The 17689-nt window shown below is 47.1% G+C and overlaps 1 protein-coding gene across 1 annotated transcript; it reads left to right on the top strand.

Annotated features, from left to right (window-relative positions):
- The first annotated feature begins 1579 nt into the window (after positions 1 to 1579).
- LOC118470660 (uncharacterized protein C6orf132 homolog) lies at positions 1580 to 11220 on the top strand. Its single transcript, XM_055004821.1, has 10 exons — positions 1580 to 1775; positions 1896 to 2106; positions 2507 to 2730; positions 2861 to 3008; positions 3120 to 3229; positions 3468 to 3646; positions 6673 to 6686; positions 8412 to 8606; positions 9411 to 10014; positions 11208 to 11220. The coding sequence occupies exons 1-10, from the start codon at positions 1647 to 1649 to the stop codon at positions 11218 to 11220; spliced, it is 1827 nt and encodes a 608-aa protein (XP_054860796.1). The 5' UTR covers positions 1580 to 1646.
- The last annotated feature ends 6469 nt before the right edge of the window (positions 11221 to 17689 follow it).

Genomic DNA, 17689 nt, shown 5'->3' with positions numbered 1-17689 from the left:
TGGATGAAATTACAACCGCCACACTTAAAGGTAAGTCGTTATGTCTTTACATTCTGCTATCTTGTATGTAGCTAAACCAACTTGGCAGGTTGGGGGCGATTGTCGAATATAGTGACTTTCGATACTTATACTGTATTTTGTTGCAGGGTGTTGTTCTATCATTTATTTTTACTGCTTTTAGCTATTTTTCATGATGTAAAAAGAGGCGTTGTAATGCATAGAAGTTGTTTGGTAGACATGGCATTGGCCTTCATGTGCCGCTCGTCGCCCGCCATAGTTGGGGGGAGGGGAGGTGGGGGGCATATAAGGATTGTAACCGTCTTTGTTTCATCTTTAAACAATTTTAGTGAATCTTTTTTACATAGAGTTCATGATTAACGTGGAGTAGTGTGGAGTAAAACATATTAGTCTAGCTTGGTCACCGTGTAAGCTAACTCCATCTACTGTCATTGTTTCATTGTTTTAAGTTGCATTTAAGTGAGTAAATGAGACCATTTAAAAGCACTGGTTAAAACTAGTTTCTGTAAAGAACCTAAAACTATTTTTCATCATGTGATGTACAATAATGTGTGGGTACATTATGTGAATTATTGTTTTGAAGTACATGTAGTTTTCAAAGTAAGAATTTGAATTATTTTCCTTTTCTGAAGTTATTTTTAATTCTCACTTTGGGGTTTTATTCCAACGTACATCTCTTCTCTGTTTAGACTGCACAGTATAGTCAGAGGTAAGCTCTCTGTTTCAGAAAACAAACAGATAAGAGATGTTTTACACCCATTATAGAGGAGTGAAGATGAAGCTGCGTGTGCATTTCATCCATCTTCTCCAGTTACTATCTCCCCTGTTTTAAGAGTGCAACATTTATGCATGTAATCAGTGAAATATCAGAATTCTATGCTAGTTGTACAGAAAGTGTCACAATGTAGAAATCAGTCTAAAATAGATCCTCACCTGTTATTTACATTTGGCTGAATTAATCTAGTGATAATTTGGAACTTCTATGTTGCAGATGCAAATATTGGAGAAGACATACTGCCTTCACTCTCCAGAGATGACATCAAAGATCTGTTTCCTGGTCCTGAAAATTTCCTCAGGCGTCGGGCTCTGTGGCTTGTGGTAAATAAACAAGAGGTCGGTTCCTTGTCTATTGCAGTATGACAAAACATTTCATTATTACAATTAAAAGTAATTAATTTGTAATTATTTCAACAAAATAAATAAATTTCAGCAGATGCCTAAGAGGAGTGAATGTGATCTTCTTGTGCTTTGGCTTGAAACAAATAATGTATTAAATGTACAGCATTTGTACTTATTTAACATTTTTCCTGGCACTGCACAGGACCATACTCTCTCCTGGTTTATGCAGTTTTCTTCAAATTCTTTAAAGTTGTTCGTGTAATGTAAATGTATTTTAGGAAGAGACTCATGCTGAGAAAGTACCACCATCAACCACTGGAGCCAGTGACCTCTCCCAAGAGGAGCCTAACACTTCGAAGTTTGTGACGATATCCAACCCAGAATATATAGTCTTCACAGACAGTGAGCTTGAACAAGCACGGCGCTACTGCTTTGAGCAGAAACGACTGGGGACAGACCACGTTGAGCCTTTATCAAAGGACCTCTTCTGCCGACTCATCAGAAACACAATGACTAACATGATTTCAATAGCAAGAGCCACTGAGGACTTCAGATACCCCAGCAAACATGAGGTGAATGCTATGGCGAAGCGATTGGTGGAGTACTACCCGATGATAACAGGAAGGTGTGGTGAATGGGTAAGTAGTCATTGGCACACTAATACTTTGGTTTATGTTCATGGTGTTAGCTTGGGTGTTTTGTCATATTTTTAAGATGATAAAAATCATCATCAATTTTTCATTATCTGTACCTGACAGGAGCACGTTGCTAAAAAGCTCATGAAGAGACTCTCAAATGTCAAAAGTCCAAGAAAGGCTAAGGGCCCTCCTTCCAAGAAGCCACGACAGGATGGGGATGCAGATGCTGCAACAACTGACTACGATGGAGATTCCAGTGGATCAACTATTATTTTATCACCTGCTCGAGCCAGCACCCCAGTGGAACAACAGGGTAGCAGTGATGAAGCATGTATGTATTGCATTAATACATCCTGTAAGCATCTGTGGGTTTGGGGGTAGACAAAACATTTTGAAACACTACCAAATGAACATAACTACATCACTTTTTCTCAAGGGATGTTTGTATTCCATTCCATATTGTGACGAGTTACACACATAAAGTAATAAATCTGGTCCTTCTCAAGTTCCTCCTAACTGTTAACTTGTTAACTTGGAAATCTAATGTTTCCCTACAGTCATATTTTACACATTTTCTTTTATATGTATTTTCTGTTATGTTTTTGATGTTGTTTGCTTACATTCTGTGTATTATTTATGCACCGATGTACCACAGCAAATATGTAAAGACCTACTTGGCAATAAATCATGATTTTGTTTCTGACATCTTCACCCCTGCTTTATGCTTTCAGCTCCTTCAACTGACTTCTACAGCAGCCAGAAAACCCAGGCAAGACACTACAAGACTCTCCAACAATTGTACAAGACCAAGAAGCCGAACAAAGCTGCAGTGACCCAACTAATGGACCTGGAGTTTCAGTCTAGAAGACTCTTCATAGACTCCGATGCTGTAAAGGAACAAGACAGACCAACAAAGATTCTCGAAGCTTACCCATGTTTCAGAGAAGTGGATCATGTAAGTTGTTGCTTTCCCCGTTTCAACAGTCCTCACATTTTAGCTGTCCCATTATACATTTGGGGGCATCTTGGCATGGTTTTCATATTTCTTTTTCTTTTTTCGTTCTGTATTTTAATGTATTTTTCAGGTTTTGGATGAATTGCGGAGAATTATTCAACCATCCAATTCCCGGTACATCTCTGAGATGAAGGAAAGATGGGAAAACTTCTACTCAAAGGTGCAGTTCTATGGTGTGATGAAAAAAGTCGTGAAGCCTCCAAACACATTGAATGGAGGTATGGTCACAGTACTTTGATCTCTTTAGTTTTTGAGATTGCATAATAAGCAGTTATTTATGGTGACATCTTGTCTTGTTTCTTCTAAACTCAAAACTCTTCTCAAACCAGTGGAGCATGCCACAGCTGTATTCAGAGCCCTGCCACAGCTCTTCCCATCCAGCACTGTGCCTCCTAAGAAGTTGGGTGCCAGCAGTGAGGCTCTTTTCCATGTCCTTACGGTGGGGCTGTATGCACTGTTGTTTTGTTATGGTGATTTTTACAAATGTGTTGTGTAGCTTCATTGGAGCTTGCTGTGGTGTGTTTAGTATTTGCAATCGACATTCACATTCATTTTCCTTAGATGGATTCATGTGGCTAGGTTTTTTTTTTTGATAATCATCTTATTATTCAGTGTTCTAGTCAGGTGCATTTCTTGTGGTCTTTTTCTAATTTTTTTCTTTGTCTTCTGTCATGTAGACTTCAGAAGACCCTGATTGTTTCCTGCGCCAGCGACCTCTGTCTTGTCCATTTGTGCTTGTCTCTGAAGACAACTGCATGATCACCGTGGGAAGCACACCAGTGACGACGTTCGACCGGGAGGATCTTTATGAGGGACTGTTCTATGTCATGGCATATTATTATGCCCTCCACCTCACGTACCCAAAGTGTATTTCCACACTACTGTCTGTACTGCAAACTGAAATTCTTCAAGATTCCATCCATGACCGAGATTCAACCCCCTCCTACAAAAAAGCTCTTGCTGAGTGGAAGTCATTCATTGAGTGAGTTTGTCTTTTCTTGTTTTTTCCTTCTCTATGCCATGAAGGTGTTTCAAAAAAAGTTAGTCAAATGTTAGCCACATGTTTGTTGGTGTCATTTTAAATTAGTTCTTCTGAGATACTTTGCAAACCAGCAGTGGGAATGTCTTTTCTTTTAACATACATATGGTGCTGGAATCCTTTTTGACACTGGCAGCTAGAATGTTACATAATTGTTATGTTGCTAGAATAATGGAATACACACTTTTTGACAGTTGCAGTGTTGTATCCTGTTAAAATATCTGGAATAAGCACTTGTGACTGACAACGTTGTACTGTATAGTACTATGTTAAAGTAGTTGGAAAATGCACTTCTTGAGAGTGGCAGTTGGATTTATTATGCAGTTGTTGGACTTGAGTGATGTCAAACTCAGCTGTCCTGATTTGCTTTAGTAAAAAATGAATAAATGAAGAATGCTTCTGGTGACTTAATTTAAGAAAAAGTAGCTTGTTTGTCGTATCCTTTTGGAAGAAATTGTGTCTTATACTAAGCTACTTTTAGCTAATTATTATTCTTATTGTTGAGGTATAATTTCTCAAAATCAGTTCAATCAAGAATGAAAATGTTCTGTTTCAAGAAAATTTGTCCTATTGTAAGCTTTTTTATTAACTGAAAATCTTAATTAAGGTATAAATTCTTAAGTGGGGGACATTGAGTCCGAGTGGACCATGTTCCGTGCCTCCATTGCTGAGGCGGCCGATCGTTGCTGTGGCCGTAAGGTGGTCGGTGCCTGTCGCGGCGGCAATCCCCGAACCCGTTGGTGGACACCGGCGGTAAGGGATGCCGTCAAGCTGAAGAAGGAGTCCTACCGGGCCTTTTTGGCCTGTGGGACTCCGGAGGCAGCTGACAGGTATCGGCTGGCCAAGCGGGCTGCAGCTGCGGCTGTCGCCGAGGCAAAAACTCGGGTATGGGAGGAGTTTGGTGAGGCCATGGAAAACGACTTCCGGACGGCTTCGAAGAGATTCTGGTCCACCATCCGGCGTCTCGGGGGGAAAGCGGTGCACTGTCAACACTGTGTATAGTGGGGATGGTGCACTGCTGACCTCAACTCGGGACGTTGTGAATCGGTGGGGGGAGTACTTCGAAGACCTCCTCAATCCCACCGACACGCCTTCTGATTCAGAAGCAGGGCCTGGCGTCTCGGGGGTGGATTCTCCCATCTCTGGGGTCGAAGTCGCCGAGGTAGTTAAAAAGCTCCTTGGTGGCAGGGCCCCGGGGGTGGATGAGATCCGCCCGGAGTTCCTCAAGGCCCTGGATGTTGTGGGGCTGTCCTGGTTGACAGGCCTCTGCAACATCGCGTGGACATCGGGGGCAGTGCCTCTGGATTGGCAGACTGGGGTGGTGGTCCCTCTTTTCAAAAAGGGGGACCGGAGGGTGTGTTCCAACTATAGGGGGATCACACTCCTCAGCCTCCCCGGGAAGGTCTATTCAGGGGTACTGGAGAGGAGGGTCCGCCGGATAGTCGAACCTTGGATTCAGGAGGAGCAATGTGGTTTTCGTCCCGGCCGTGGAAATGTGGACCAGCTCTACACCCTCAGCAGGGTCCTTGAGGGTGCATGGGAGTTTGCCCAACCAGTCCACATGTGTTTTGTGGATCTGGAGAAGGCTTTCGACCGTGTCCCTCGGGGAACCCTCTGGGGAGTGCTCCGGGAGTACGGGGTAACGGACCACCTAATACAGGCTGTCCGTTCCCTGTATGACCAGTGCCAGAGCTTGGTCCGCATCTCTGGCAATAAGTCGAACTCGTTTCCAGTGAGAGTTGGACTCCGCCAGGGCTGCCCTTTGTCACCGATTCTGTTCATAATTTTTATGGACAGAATATCTAGGCGCAGCCAGGGTGTTGAGGGGGTCCGGTTTGGTGACCTCAGGATTCCGTCACTGCTTTTCGCGGATGATGTGGTCCTGTTGGCTTCATCATGCCAGGACCTCCAACTCTCACTGGATCGGTTCGCAGCCGAGTGTGAAGCGGTTGGGATGAGGATCAGCACCTCCAAATCCGAGTCCATGGTCCTCAGCCGGAAAAGGGTGGAGTGCACTCTCCGGGTCAGGGATGAGGTCCTGCCCCAAGTGGAGGAGTTTAAGTACCTCGGGGTCTTGTTCACGAGTGAGGGAAGGATGGAGCGAGAGATCGACCGGCGGATTGCTACGGCCTCCGCAGTAATGCGGGCGCTGTACAGGTCCGTCGTGGTAAAGAGGGAGCTGAGCCGAAAGGCGAAGCTCTCAATTTACCGGTCGATCTACGTTCCTACCCTCACCTATGGTCACGAGCTTTGGGTAGTGACCGAAAGAACAAGATCGCGGGTACAAGCGGCTGAAATGAGTTTCCTCCGCAGGGTGGCTGGGCTCTCCCTTAGAGATAGGGTGAGAAGCTTGGCCATCCGGGAGGATCTCAGAGTAGAGCCGCTGCTCCTCCGCGTAGAGAGGAGCCAGATGAGGTGGCTCGGGCATCTAATTAGGATGCCCCCCGGACGCCTCCCCGGTGAGGTGTTTAGGGCACGTCCCACTGGGAGGAGGCCCGGGGAAGACCCAGGACACGCTGGAGAGACTATGTCTCCCAGCTGGCCTGGGAACGCCTTGGGGTCCCCCGGGAGGAGCTAGATGATGTGGCCGGGGAGAGGGAGGTCTGGGCTTACCTCCTAAAGCTGCTGCCCCCACGACCCGACCCGGACCAGCGGTAGAAGATGGATGGATGGATGGAGTTCCCACTTTACGTTGTATAGTGTGTCAGTTCATGTGGTCAGGATTACTAAACACATGTGGAAATTAATGTAAATTTAAAATCATTTATAGATCTTGACAAGGTGTAAAATACTATACTGTTCAGTTCCAGACACCTGCAACTAAATGTTTTGTGCCCTTGCAGATGCACTGTGATCTGTAAGTTGTAATGTGTCAGTGAAAAACTGAGGCTTAATATTGATGAAATTGAACTTAAAATTTAAAAATTCAGGTTGTTCATAATGTAAATGATAGTTCATTAAATGTGAACATTTTCAAACGTGTATTTTTATGCACTACAACAAAGGGGAAAAAATTTATCTGTCATTATTTACAGGTTGTTATGATTTTACTGGTCTGGTCCACTTAAGATCAAATTGGGCTGAATGTCACCCGCTGAACTAAAATTAGTTTGACACCCTTGGTTTAGTCCAACCAACAGCCCAACTCACAAAATAATAAAAGAAATTCAAATTATGAAAATACTACAAAGGATCTGCAGCAAATCTTGACATTTCAACAGCTGTACCCATGAAATTTGGGGTATTTTGGTATTTTGATGACTTTGTTGGTTTTATCAGTCAGTTTTAAGTCGACTTATCAAATAAATAGTTGTTTCTGCTTGCTGCTGGGTAATTTAACCCATAGGCCCAAAGCACATTTTGTCATGATCCTGCTCCAGCCTCTGCCTTTCTTCCTCCTTTTCCCCATTTTTCCTCCTTTCTCCCTTGGGTCCTGATCTGTTTCTGTTTTGTCCTGTCTCTTTGGCTCTGTCTGTCACCTCTCCCTCATGTGTCTCTCTCTCTCCCTGTCTCTCGCCCTCCTGCTTCTCCTGCTTCTCCTGCCTGCACTCTGTTTGCTGATTGCTGCAATGAGTTTCAGCTGCAGCAATCAGTTTACACTATTCACCTGTTCTCCACCTCTCCTGCACCTTTTTAAGCTCTGCCCGTTCTTTCACTCCCTGCCGGATCATAGATTCACATTCCCTTCGAGATTCTGTTGCCCTCTGAGTTTCAGTAACCCACATACATTCATGGACTCTGTTCCCACCTGGACTCTGCTTTTTGGACTCTGCTTTTTGGACTCTGCTTCTGGACTGCTTTTGGACTCAGCTTTTGGACTCAGCTTTGGACTCTGTTTCCCCCTTCCGTTCAGTTCCCCCATTTTTGTGAGTATCCCTCTTAGCTTAGTTTGTTTTGCAGACTTCCGTTTTTGTAATCTTTGTGTTGGTGAGTTCTGTGACTGATTTAGTTCCTGTTTTGTTAAAATAAAACCCTTTTTCCCTTGAACATCCTGTCGGCCACTATCTGTGTCTGCGCCTGGGTTCTCTGACTCCTCGCCCCCCGTGACAGTATGATCCGGCCAGAAAAGAACCCAGCAGACACAGTTCACAGCCCAGAATTTGTTTAGTTAGTTTGGCATTTTTGTTATTCACCATTGTCGAGTTTAGATCCTCTTTAGATTCCGGTATTCAGTTCCCCATTCATAGACCATGGCTGATTTTGGCTGGAAGTCTGCTTTTGTTGGGACCCGTCTAGCAATAAAAACTCCTTCTAAGGGACAGCGTGGTTCCCGAAAGACAAGAAATTCCCAGTCACCTCCTGTCAGCATTTCTTCCAGCACCTTGTGCTCTTTTTTGTTGGACAGGGCCCTTGGATTGGACTGTTACCGCAGTAGTCAGCCCCAGTCTTCCGTTTCTCCACAAGACCCTGTTCGGGTCAGAGTATAACGACTTGTTAAATTCCCTTGCCCGCTTTTATGGGTTGTGGAAGGGGGCAACAGATCCTCCCCAAAAGAAACTTTATTCATCGCTGGCACACAGGGAAATTGCCCAAAATCCCTGGCTCCTTTGCTCTCTGCCTGATTTTGTTTTTGAATTTGTAGACCCCCCTCTGACCCGTCTGACACCTCCCCAGTCTTTAACGCATCCAGTTAGCCACCCTCCAGCTAGTCCGTCAGTTAACCACCCTCTTGCCACTCCGCCAGTAAGTCCCTCACCACCCAGCTACCTCCCAGAACCTGCCCCCCAGCCGTCAACTGAGCCACCTGTAAGGAAGCCTCGCCCCAGGAAGCGTGGCTGTAGAGGACGCCAGACCTCGCCGCTCCCCGGCGCACCGACCTCGCCGCTCCCCGGCGCACCGACCTCGCCGCTCCCGAGCGTCGCTGAGGGCCCGCCGCCGAGCTTCATTCTGGCCGTTTCCGAGGGGGTCGACGACGCCGCCTCACCCGTCTCCGTTTCCGAGGGGGTCGACGACGCCGACTCACCCGTCTCCGTTTCCGAGGGGGTCGACGACGCCGCCTCACCCGTCTCCGTCTCCGAGGGGGTCGACGACGCCGCCTCACCCGTCTCCGAGGGGGTCGACGACGCCGCCTCACCCGTCTCCGAGGGGGTCGACGCTGTTGACGCTGCCTCACTCGCCTCTGTCTCCGAGGGGGTCGACGCTGTCGATGCCGCCCCCACCTCATTACCCGAGCGGGTCGATGCTGTCGACGCCGCCTCACCTGCCTCCGTCTCCGAGCGGGTCGACGCTGTCGACGCCGCCTCAGCACCCGAGCGGGTCGACGCTGTCGACGCCGCCTCAGCACCCGAGCGGGTCGACGCTGTCAACGCCGTCTCAGCACCCGAGCGGGTCGACGCTGTCGACGCCGTCTCAGCACCCGAGCGGGTCGACGCTGTCGACGCCGCCTCAGCACCCGAGCGGGTCGACGCGGTCGACGCCGCCTCAGCTCCCGAGCGGGTCGACGCTTTCGACGCCGCCTCTGCCTCAGCTCCCGAGCGGGTCGACGCTGTCAACGCCGCCTCCACCGTCTCCGAGGGGGTCGACGCTGTCGACGCCGCCTCACCAGTCTCCGAGCGGGTCGACGCTGTCGACTCCGCCTCAGTTCCCGAACGGGTCGACGCTGTCAACGCCGCCTCCGCCTCAAACCAGCCCAGGTCAGCTGACGAATCCCCCGGCCCAGAGACTGTAGAGCCCGGGTCAGGTGACCGATCCCCTGGCCGAGAGACTGTAGAGCCCGGGTCAGCCGACGAACCCCCTGGCCCAGAGACCGTTGAGCCCGTGTCAGCTGACAGCATCCCCCGCCCAGAGACTGTTGAGCACGTGTCAGCTGACAGCATCCCCCGCCCAGAGACTGTTGAGCACGTGTCAGCTGACAGCATCCCCGGCCCAGAGACTGTTGAGCCCATGTCAGCCAACGGATCCACCAGTCAAGAGACTGTTCAGCCTCAGTCGGCTGACCAACCCTCCAGCCAAAAGACTGTGCCTGTGTCCACTGACAAATCCCCTGTTCCTGAGTCTCCATCAGCAGTGGCCATCCCTGCTCCCGAGTCTCCGTCTGCAGTGGCCACCCCTGCTCCCGAGTCTCCAGAGGGGTCCCGCCTTCGTCGGTCCCCAGCCCGGCCTCCAGAGGGGTCCCGCCTTCGTCGGTCCCCAGCCCGGCCTCCAGAGGGGTCCCGCCTTCGTCGGTCCCCAGCCCGGCCTCCAGAGGGGTCCCGCCTTCGTCGGTCCCCAGCCCGGCCTCCAGAGGGGTCCCGCCTTCATCGGTCCCCAGCCCGGCCTCCAGAGGGGTTCCGCCTTCGTCTCGCCCGCCGCTGCCGGCCTCCCGAGGGTCCCCTTCTCGCCCGCCGCTGCCGGTCTCCCCGTCTTGTCCGCCGCTGCCGGCCTCCCGAGGGTCCCCGTCTCGTCCGCCGCTGCCGGCCTCCCCGTCTCGTCCGCCGCTGCCGGCCTCCCGAAGGTCCCCGTCTCGTCCACCGCTGCCGGCCTCTCGAGGGTCCCCGTCTCGTCCGCCGCCGGCCTCCCGAGGGGTTCCGCCTCCTCCGTCGTCAGCCTCCAGAGTGGTTTCGTTGCCGGCCTCCAGAATGGTTCCGTGTCCTTCGTCGCCGGCCTCCAGAGTGGTTTCGCCTCCTCTGTCGCTGGACTACAGAGTGGTTTCATCGCCGGCCTCCAGAGTGGTTCCGTGTCCTCCGTCGCCGGCCTCCAGAGTGGTTCCGTGTCCTCCGTCGCCGGCCTCCAGAGTGGTTCCGTGTCCTCCGACGCCGGCCTCCAGAGTGGTTCCGTGTCCTCCGTCGCCGGCCTCCAGAGTGGTTCCGTGTCCTCCGTCGCCGGCCTCCAGAGTGGTTCCGTGTCCTCCGTCGCCGGCCTCCAGAGTGGTTCCATCGCCGGCCTCCCGAGTGGTTCCGCCGCCGGCCTCCCGAGTGGTTCCGCCGCCTCCGTTGCCGGCCTCCAGAGTGATTTCGCCGCCTCCGTCGCCGGCCTTCAGAGCAGCACCTGGGCCGTCCTCCGGAACGGCCTCGTCTGCCCGTCCAGCACCTGGGCCGTCTTCCGGAATGGCCTCGTCTGCCCGTCCAGCACCCGGGCCGTCCTCCGGAACGGCCTTGGGTGCCTTGCCTGCCTGCCTTGGAATGTTTAGTTTTTGACCAGCCTTTTTGAACTGACCTCTGGTCTGATTTGGTTTTGGACTTGTTTGTTTTTTGCGTGCCCTAGTGCCGCCCCAGACTGATCTGGACACTTTGTTTTAGTCCCTCCATCCAAACCCCCTCCACCCGCCCTGCTCTTCTTGGATTTTTGGTTCTGTCCCTCCTTCCGGACCCCCTCCGCCCGCCCTGCTCTTCTTGAATTTTTATGTTAGGCCCCCTCCTCCTTTGTGTTCATTTTCTTGTTCAACCTTGTTGTGCGCCAGGAGGCGCACGTAGAGGGGGGGGTACTGTCATGATCCTGCTCCAGCCTCTGCCTTTCTTCCTCCTTTTCCCCATTTTTCCTCCTTTCTCCCTTGGGTCCTGATCTGTTTCTGTTTTGTCCTGTCTCTTTGGCTCTGTCTGTCACCTCTCCCTCATGTGTCTCTCTCTCTCTCCCTGTCTCTCGCCCTCCTGCTTCACCTGCTTCTCCTGCCTGCACTCTGTTTGCTGATTGCTGCAATGAGTTTCAGCTGCAGCAATCAGTTTACACTATTCACCTGTTCTCCACCTCTCCTGCACCTTTTTAAGCTCTGCCCGTTCTTTCACTCCCTGCCGGATCATAGATTCCCATTCCCTTCGAGATTCTGTTGCCCTCTGAGTTTCAGTAACCCACATACATTCATGGACTCTGTTCCCACCTGGACTCTGCTTTTTGGACTCTGCTTTTGGACTCTGCTTTTGGACTCAGCTTTTGGACTCAGCTTTGGACTCTGTTTCCCCCTTCCGTTCAGTTCCCCCATTTTTGTGAGTATCCCTCTTAGCTTAGTTTGTATTGCAGACTTTCGTTTTTGTAATCTTTGTGTTGGTGAGTTCTGTGACTGATTTAGTTCCTGTTTTGTTAAAATAAAACCCTTTTTCCCTTGAACCTCCTGTCGGCCACTATCTGTGTCTGCGCCTGGGTTCTCTGACTCCTCGCCCCCCGTGACACATTTTTTTCAAAACATCCCCAAGTCTAGTCAGATAGCTGAGGCCAAAAAGAACTTTTAAATTCAACCTTGTCAAACTGTAAAATACAGAGTAAATAAGAGCTTTATAGCAATGAGTCAGACGCACGCACTGACGTTATTGAACCTGTTCTAAACACACACACACACACACACACACACACACACACACACACACACACACACACACACAAACACACACACACACACACACACACACACACACACACACACACACACACACACACACACACACACACACACTGCAGCCTTCTAGTTGTTTTAAGTCAGATACAGGTAGAGATATGAGAACAGGGACCTGGAAAGAGTTAAGTACAGTGTTTGAGTAAATGTACTTAGTTACATTCTACCTATGCTGAAGTGCTGATTTCTGTGAGTGAGTTCATGATACAGAAAGCTTTATGTCACATTTGTGAAGTTAATTTCATTTCTATATTTCTATGTCACCACATTTTCATATATATCTTTCAGTAATACATGCAAAATAGAAATAAAAAGGAACAATAATTCTGTAATAAGAAAATAAGATTTGCGTTAAAATTGGCTAAATTGTCCTGAAAGTCAATAAGGTAAAGTGAGACCAGTAAAAAGAGGGAAAGACAGATTGAGAGAACTGGCTGTCCGTCTCCACGGGGCACTGATCAAGAGCTAGAACAACATTAGCATTCCACCCTGACACTGGGGCTTTACTGAACGTCTAAGCCAGAGCCAATTGATTTTTGCTGCCGTTCTCTTATTTCATCCTTACGGGTGAAATATGCAGCTCTGTGCGCTCGCCCGTCTACTAAATATAAGCTCTTGATGAGCTTGGTCGAGCCACAGGAGCACAACTCTAACCAAGGAGGTGATGGAAATTGGAAATGCACGTCTTACTGCATTACATTAAAGTGAGTGACAATACCACGCTGATTTTCATTTGTAGCGATCGTACTGTCTCATTTTTTTCCATTACTGCACTGTTCTAATTTCCAGTCGGAGGGGCGGGTGAGTGGGTGGATTTGTGCGTTTCTGTATGGTGAGCCAAGAGAAGCCGGGTAAATAGGAGCATCAAAGCAATCTGCTGCTGGACGCCGAGAGCACAGGCTCATTATAGGGGGCCTTGGCTGAGGAGTAGCTGGGAAGACATGCCAAGTTAGACTCTTGTTGTGACAGACAGTGCTCCTTAGCTATTAATCAACAGGCTGAGAAATTGAAAGGACAGCGAGCCGCTAATGGAACAATTTGTCTCACTGTGAGGGATTGAATTTCCCTGCACTGTGGCTCCCAGCATCATCTCATCCATAGCCTCGAGACATCTTCTGTCAAACTCTTGTGTTTTTGTTCTGTGCATTTCCTCTAAAGAATAGTATCATACAGTATGGTATGGTGCTTATTTAGAGGGAGCAACATGTATTGCACCACCAGTACATTACCAGCATCTATGCTGCATTTTTGTTTGTGTCACAAAGAAAATGAATTATAGCACAAATCTCTAATACATGAGTGCACTTCAAGTCTCCATGAAACTGAGGAGATCTTTATTCTACAAATTAAAAAAAAAACATACAGTATGAAGTGCAGCCCAGGTTTTAGTGTGAGAAAGAGCAGCAATAAATGGAGTGATACAAACCCACATATGAGTCCATCAGCACACACTCATCCAAGCATTCCTTTCACCACCAAGCAAATACTTTTTTTAAAACTCAGCAGAGAGACAAACTTTCCCTTAAAAGGTAGAATACCTCTGTTTGTGTTATTCCAGGTCTTCAAGGCTCTACAAGTACAAAAGATACCCAGCTCCACTTGAAAATATGCAGTTATTTGATGACACATCAGCGATATGAGGTGAAAGCTTTAGGAGAAACTCCCAAGGTGCCCTTCAAACAAACCAATCCAGTGACCAAGCTTCAACATTCAACTGTTTACAGCAAATTTTTGGATTTTGGGTAAACTGTGTGTTTACCTTCAGTTCTAGTAATGAATGGTTCTGCTGATGTGGTTCATGAGATGATCAGAAGAGAAATACCAAAGTTAAACAGAGAATTCTTGACTTCTGCTGGAAAGTAAAGAAACTCAGCTCGGTCAGATCAGGTATGACTGCTTGCTTTACTTTCTGTCTTTGCAAACGTGACAAAATCATTTGATTGAAACCAACTGTTGAACAAAGTTTCAAACACTAGAGCAGAGAGAGACAGCAGGGTGTATGGTATGTCTCTATGTCAGGTTTAAACAGTAAAATGAAAACAGATCATAGACAACCTGTAACTTCAACAACAGGATCCCCCAGAATGTCAGTGGAAGAAAGAAAGTTACAGACTGCAGCTTTTAAAATGACAGCCGTTAAGGAAAGGTTTATCACATTTAGTGTGAATTGGCTCAGTCAGCTCTAAACAAAGTCGACCAAAGCAGTTGATACCTTCATTATCTGACTAAGGCATATCGTTGTTACTGTCACACTGTCATGTCCACTGAGTAAGTGAGAAGATGACAAGGAGGGCTTTATGTGGTACATGATTGAAGTCAACTTGCCAAATAATCTATTTTTAATGGGCAATATGCTGCCTTTGACCAGTGTCAGCTAGATCTAATTATGCAGAGATGAAGGGTGAAAATAAATCAATATTGTAAAATGATACTGAATTAAAAGCAGTTTAGTTGTTCTATGCATCTAGCAGTCATGTCAGGATTTATTTTTAAAAGCAGTTTTTAGTTTGTGTGTGATTCATTTATATCTATGTGAATATGCTACCATTTAAAAGTTTGGGGTCACCCAGACAATTTCATGTTTTCCATGAAAACTCACACTTTTATTCATGTACTCACGTAACCCTGCACAAGGGTTTTGAAATCATCAATTAGCCTTTCAACACGATTAATTAACAATGTACCATTAGAACACAGGAGTGATGGTTGCTGGAAATGGGCCTCTATGTAGGTATTCCACTAAAAATCAGCCATTTCCAGCTAGAATAGTCATTTACCACATTAACAATATCTAGACTGTATTTCTGATTAATGTTATTTTCATTGAAAAAAAGCTGCTTTTCTTTCAAAAATAAGGGCATTTGAGTGACTCCAAACTTTTGAACTCTAGTGTATGTATTCTGTGTAAAGGGTGCCAGCAATGTAAGTGTGCACGTAGGTGTTGGATGTTGTAAGGAGATCTCAGCAATCAGTTACAAGATGGTGCCACTTCTGTTCCATATACTTGTACAATTTTGGATCCATAGAGCATGCTTAGTAGCGTCCTTCTCAGCCAATGAATTGGTGACTCAACCATGAACAGGATAAAACATATATGGTTTCTAGACTTCCCCAGTGTTAGAGAACCGAGTCTATTGATGAGTCACTTTCAGGAGATTGTGAAAACAAAATGTATTCACTAAATTTGAGTCCTTCCCTTTTCAATGTGAATGGGAATAATGCTTAATGGCTTAGTGTGCATCTAGTAGTCATGATGTGTTTAACTACAAGGCCAAAATCATCACTGTTTCTGCAGTCATGAGCTGGAGTTTTAAGGATATTGTGTTACAAATTCCTATTAAGCTCATATGCAGGGTAAGAGACACGACACGAGAGAATAAATGGCAACAGGCTTTAATTTTTACAAATGGAAAATCCATTCAACAAGGGAACTACAACTGACACAGAATGACTACAAACAGAAGTGACGAAACATCACAACTAGAACCTGCAGAAGGCATCAAGAGGAACAGGAGCCCTCTAGAGGGCTGGCGAACTATCACACTAGATACAAATAGAACAAATTCATTAACATAGGCCCGCAATAGGTAATACCCGGGCAGGAATGCAATGTTACACTAAACAGAAGAACACTACAAGAAAAGTAACTATACAAATATGAAATGCTAAGGCAACCACCAGTCTGGCTCAGAAATTATTGGGAATTTAGCTGAGCAGGATATGGACAGGAGGGTAAGGGAGGCTGAAGTCGAGAGGGCTGCTGGCATGTGGCGTTGGTGTGGCAGTGGTTGGCGGTGGGTCTGTGGCGCCAGGGTGGCATTGGCGTGGCATTGACAGAGATGGTAATGCAGCGGTTGGAACCAGGTTGGTGTGAGGGGAAGGTCCAGAGATGGTGGGGGGATGAATGGTGATTCCAAAACTCTGAAGTGGCGATGGACGGCAGAAGCTTGGAGCAGGTGGATCCAGAGAAAGGTACAAGCAGGCAAGAGTCCAGACTGGAAAGAAGCACAAATAGGAACTAACAGGGCTCAAAAGCAAAGTGCGCAAGACTGAAGAAAGTCTTCAGTCCAGCATCAAGTGGTGAGCGGTGTCTGCTTTTATGACTGAAGAAGTGGTTGATTGGATCACTCCCACCTGCTCATGCTCAGAGGCCGCTGGCCCGCTGCCATCTCCAGTGACATACACACGCGTCCACCTGAGGAGGACAGGGAAGGGAGGGGGAAGGGAGAAAGCTGCAATTACCTAGAACCAGGGGCTGTGGCCATAACATACTGGATAACAGGATACTGGACTTAAAGATGGTGTCTGTTCCTACGAATGAAAACTGATCACTTAACAAATCAGCCAAGAAAGTTGGAGAATTTGCGGGTTTGCACCAGTTTTTGTGCGCTCCATTGTACAGACACATTAATGTTTCATGTGATGAAAGCAAAAGTCATAGTGATGCAGTTTGGTCACTACAAAACACCACGCATCCCAGAGGTTGCTCTGTGACTGGTTGCTTCAGATTTTCCTCACACAGAGAGCTAAATCCCAGATGCAGATTTTATTTGTGCAGGGTGTCTGGGGACAACTCATTAACATTCATGTACAAAGTGCTACCTGATTGGCCACTGAATAAGGATGTGAGGAGTATGATTGGTTACGGTTAAGGGCAAGAATGTGAGATTAAACCAATGACAAGCAGATTCGGTCAGGTCATGCCTTTAGCATCCTACAGAATTAAAATGAACTCCCACCCTGATACTGATACTGATGGCGTATTAGCACTGTTATGTTTTTTGATTTCATGAGACTGAACAGTTATTAAAACTGTCTCTCTTGTTCACACCAACCTTTAACTCCTTGTCTTCAGTTGTGTTCTGACCCAGGTCCCAAACTTGTGCGATCACCACTCAGCTGGCAGACTGTTGTGTTCTTAAGCAGCACAAAGACCTGATGCGCTGTCTCTTGTTTTGGAATGACCTCTATGAATATGGTGAAGGTTTCATTTTCTGGGACTTGAGGGACCTACTCTATTCATAAAATAGAAGCATACTTAGAATTTAGAATCTTTTTCCTTCGTTCCATTTTCTCTTTTGTTTTGGTTGCTCTTGCTGGCAAGATTAGTCTAACTAAAAAAAATCACACTCCTGATTGGTTGAGACAACCTAGTACTGTATACACAGTATACATTGGAGAGCATAAATAGTCAAACTGTGTCCACAAATGATTTTGTTTTATCATGACATCTCTAGGCCTCAGAAGTCATGTACTAAAGACAGGAAGGAAATGATTACACTGTATGTTTTTTCAGTGATCTAACTGGTCATCCATCATCCAGCCCAGTAATGGAAACTAGAAACTGGTAATTTCTTTGTTGATGTTGTTATCTGTACATGCAACATTGCCTCACATGCTTTGTAGACCAAACTGTGTTCAAATGTTTTTTGTTTTTTTCATTTTGAGTCTCAATTTCTTTTAAATGAGGTGCTGTCATGGTTTCTCTGATGTCCGTGAAGTGCAGGTGAAGAAGAAACGTCCGTTGACACTGACTTACTCAATAATATGTTTATTAT

The sequence above is a fragment of the Amphiprion ocellaris genome, chromosome 18, assembly GCF_022539595.1.
Source record: "Amphiprion ocellaris isolate individual 3 ecotype Okinawa chromosome 18, ASM2253959v1, whole genome shotgun sequence".
NCBI lineage: Eukaryota > Metazoa > Chordata > Actinopteri > Pomacentridae > Amphiprion > Amphiprion ocellaris.
The sequence above is the reverse complement of the archived record's forward strand: the minus strand, read 5'-3'. Positions and strand labels throughout refer to the sequence as shown.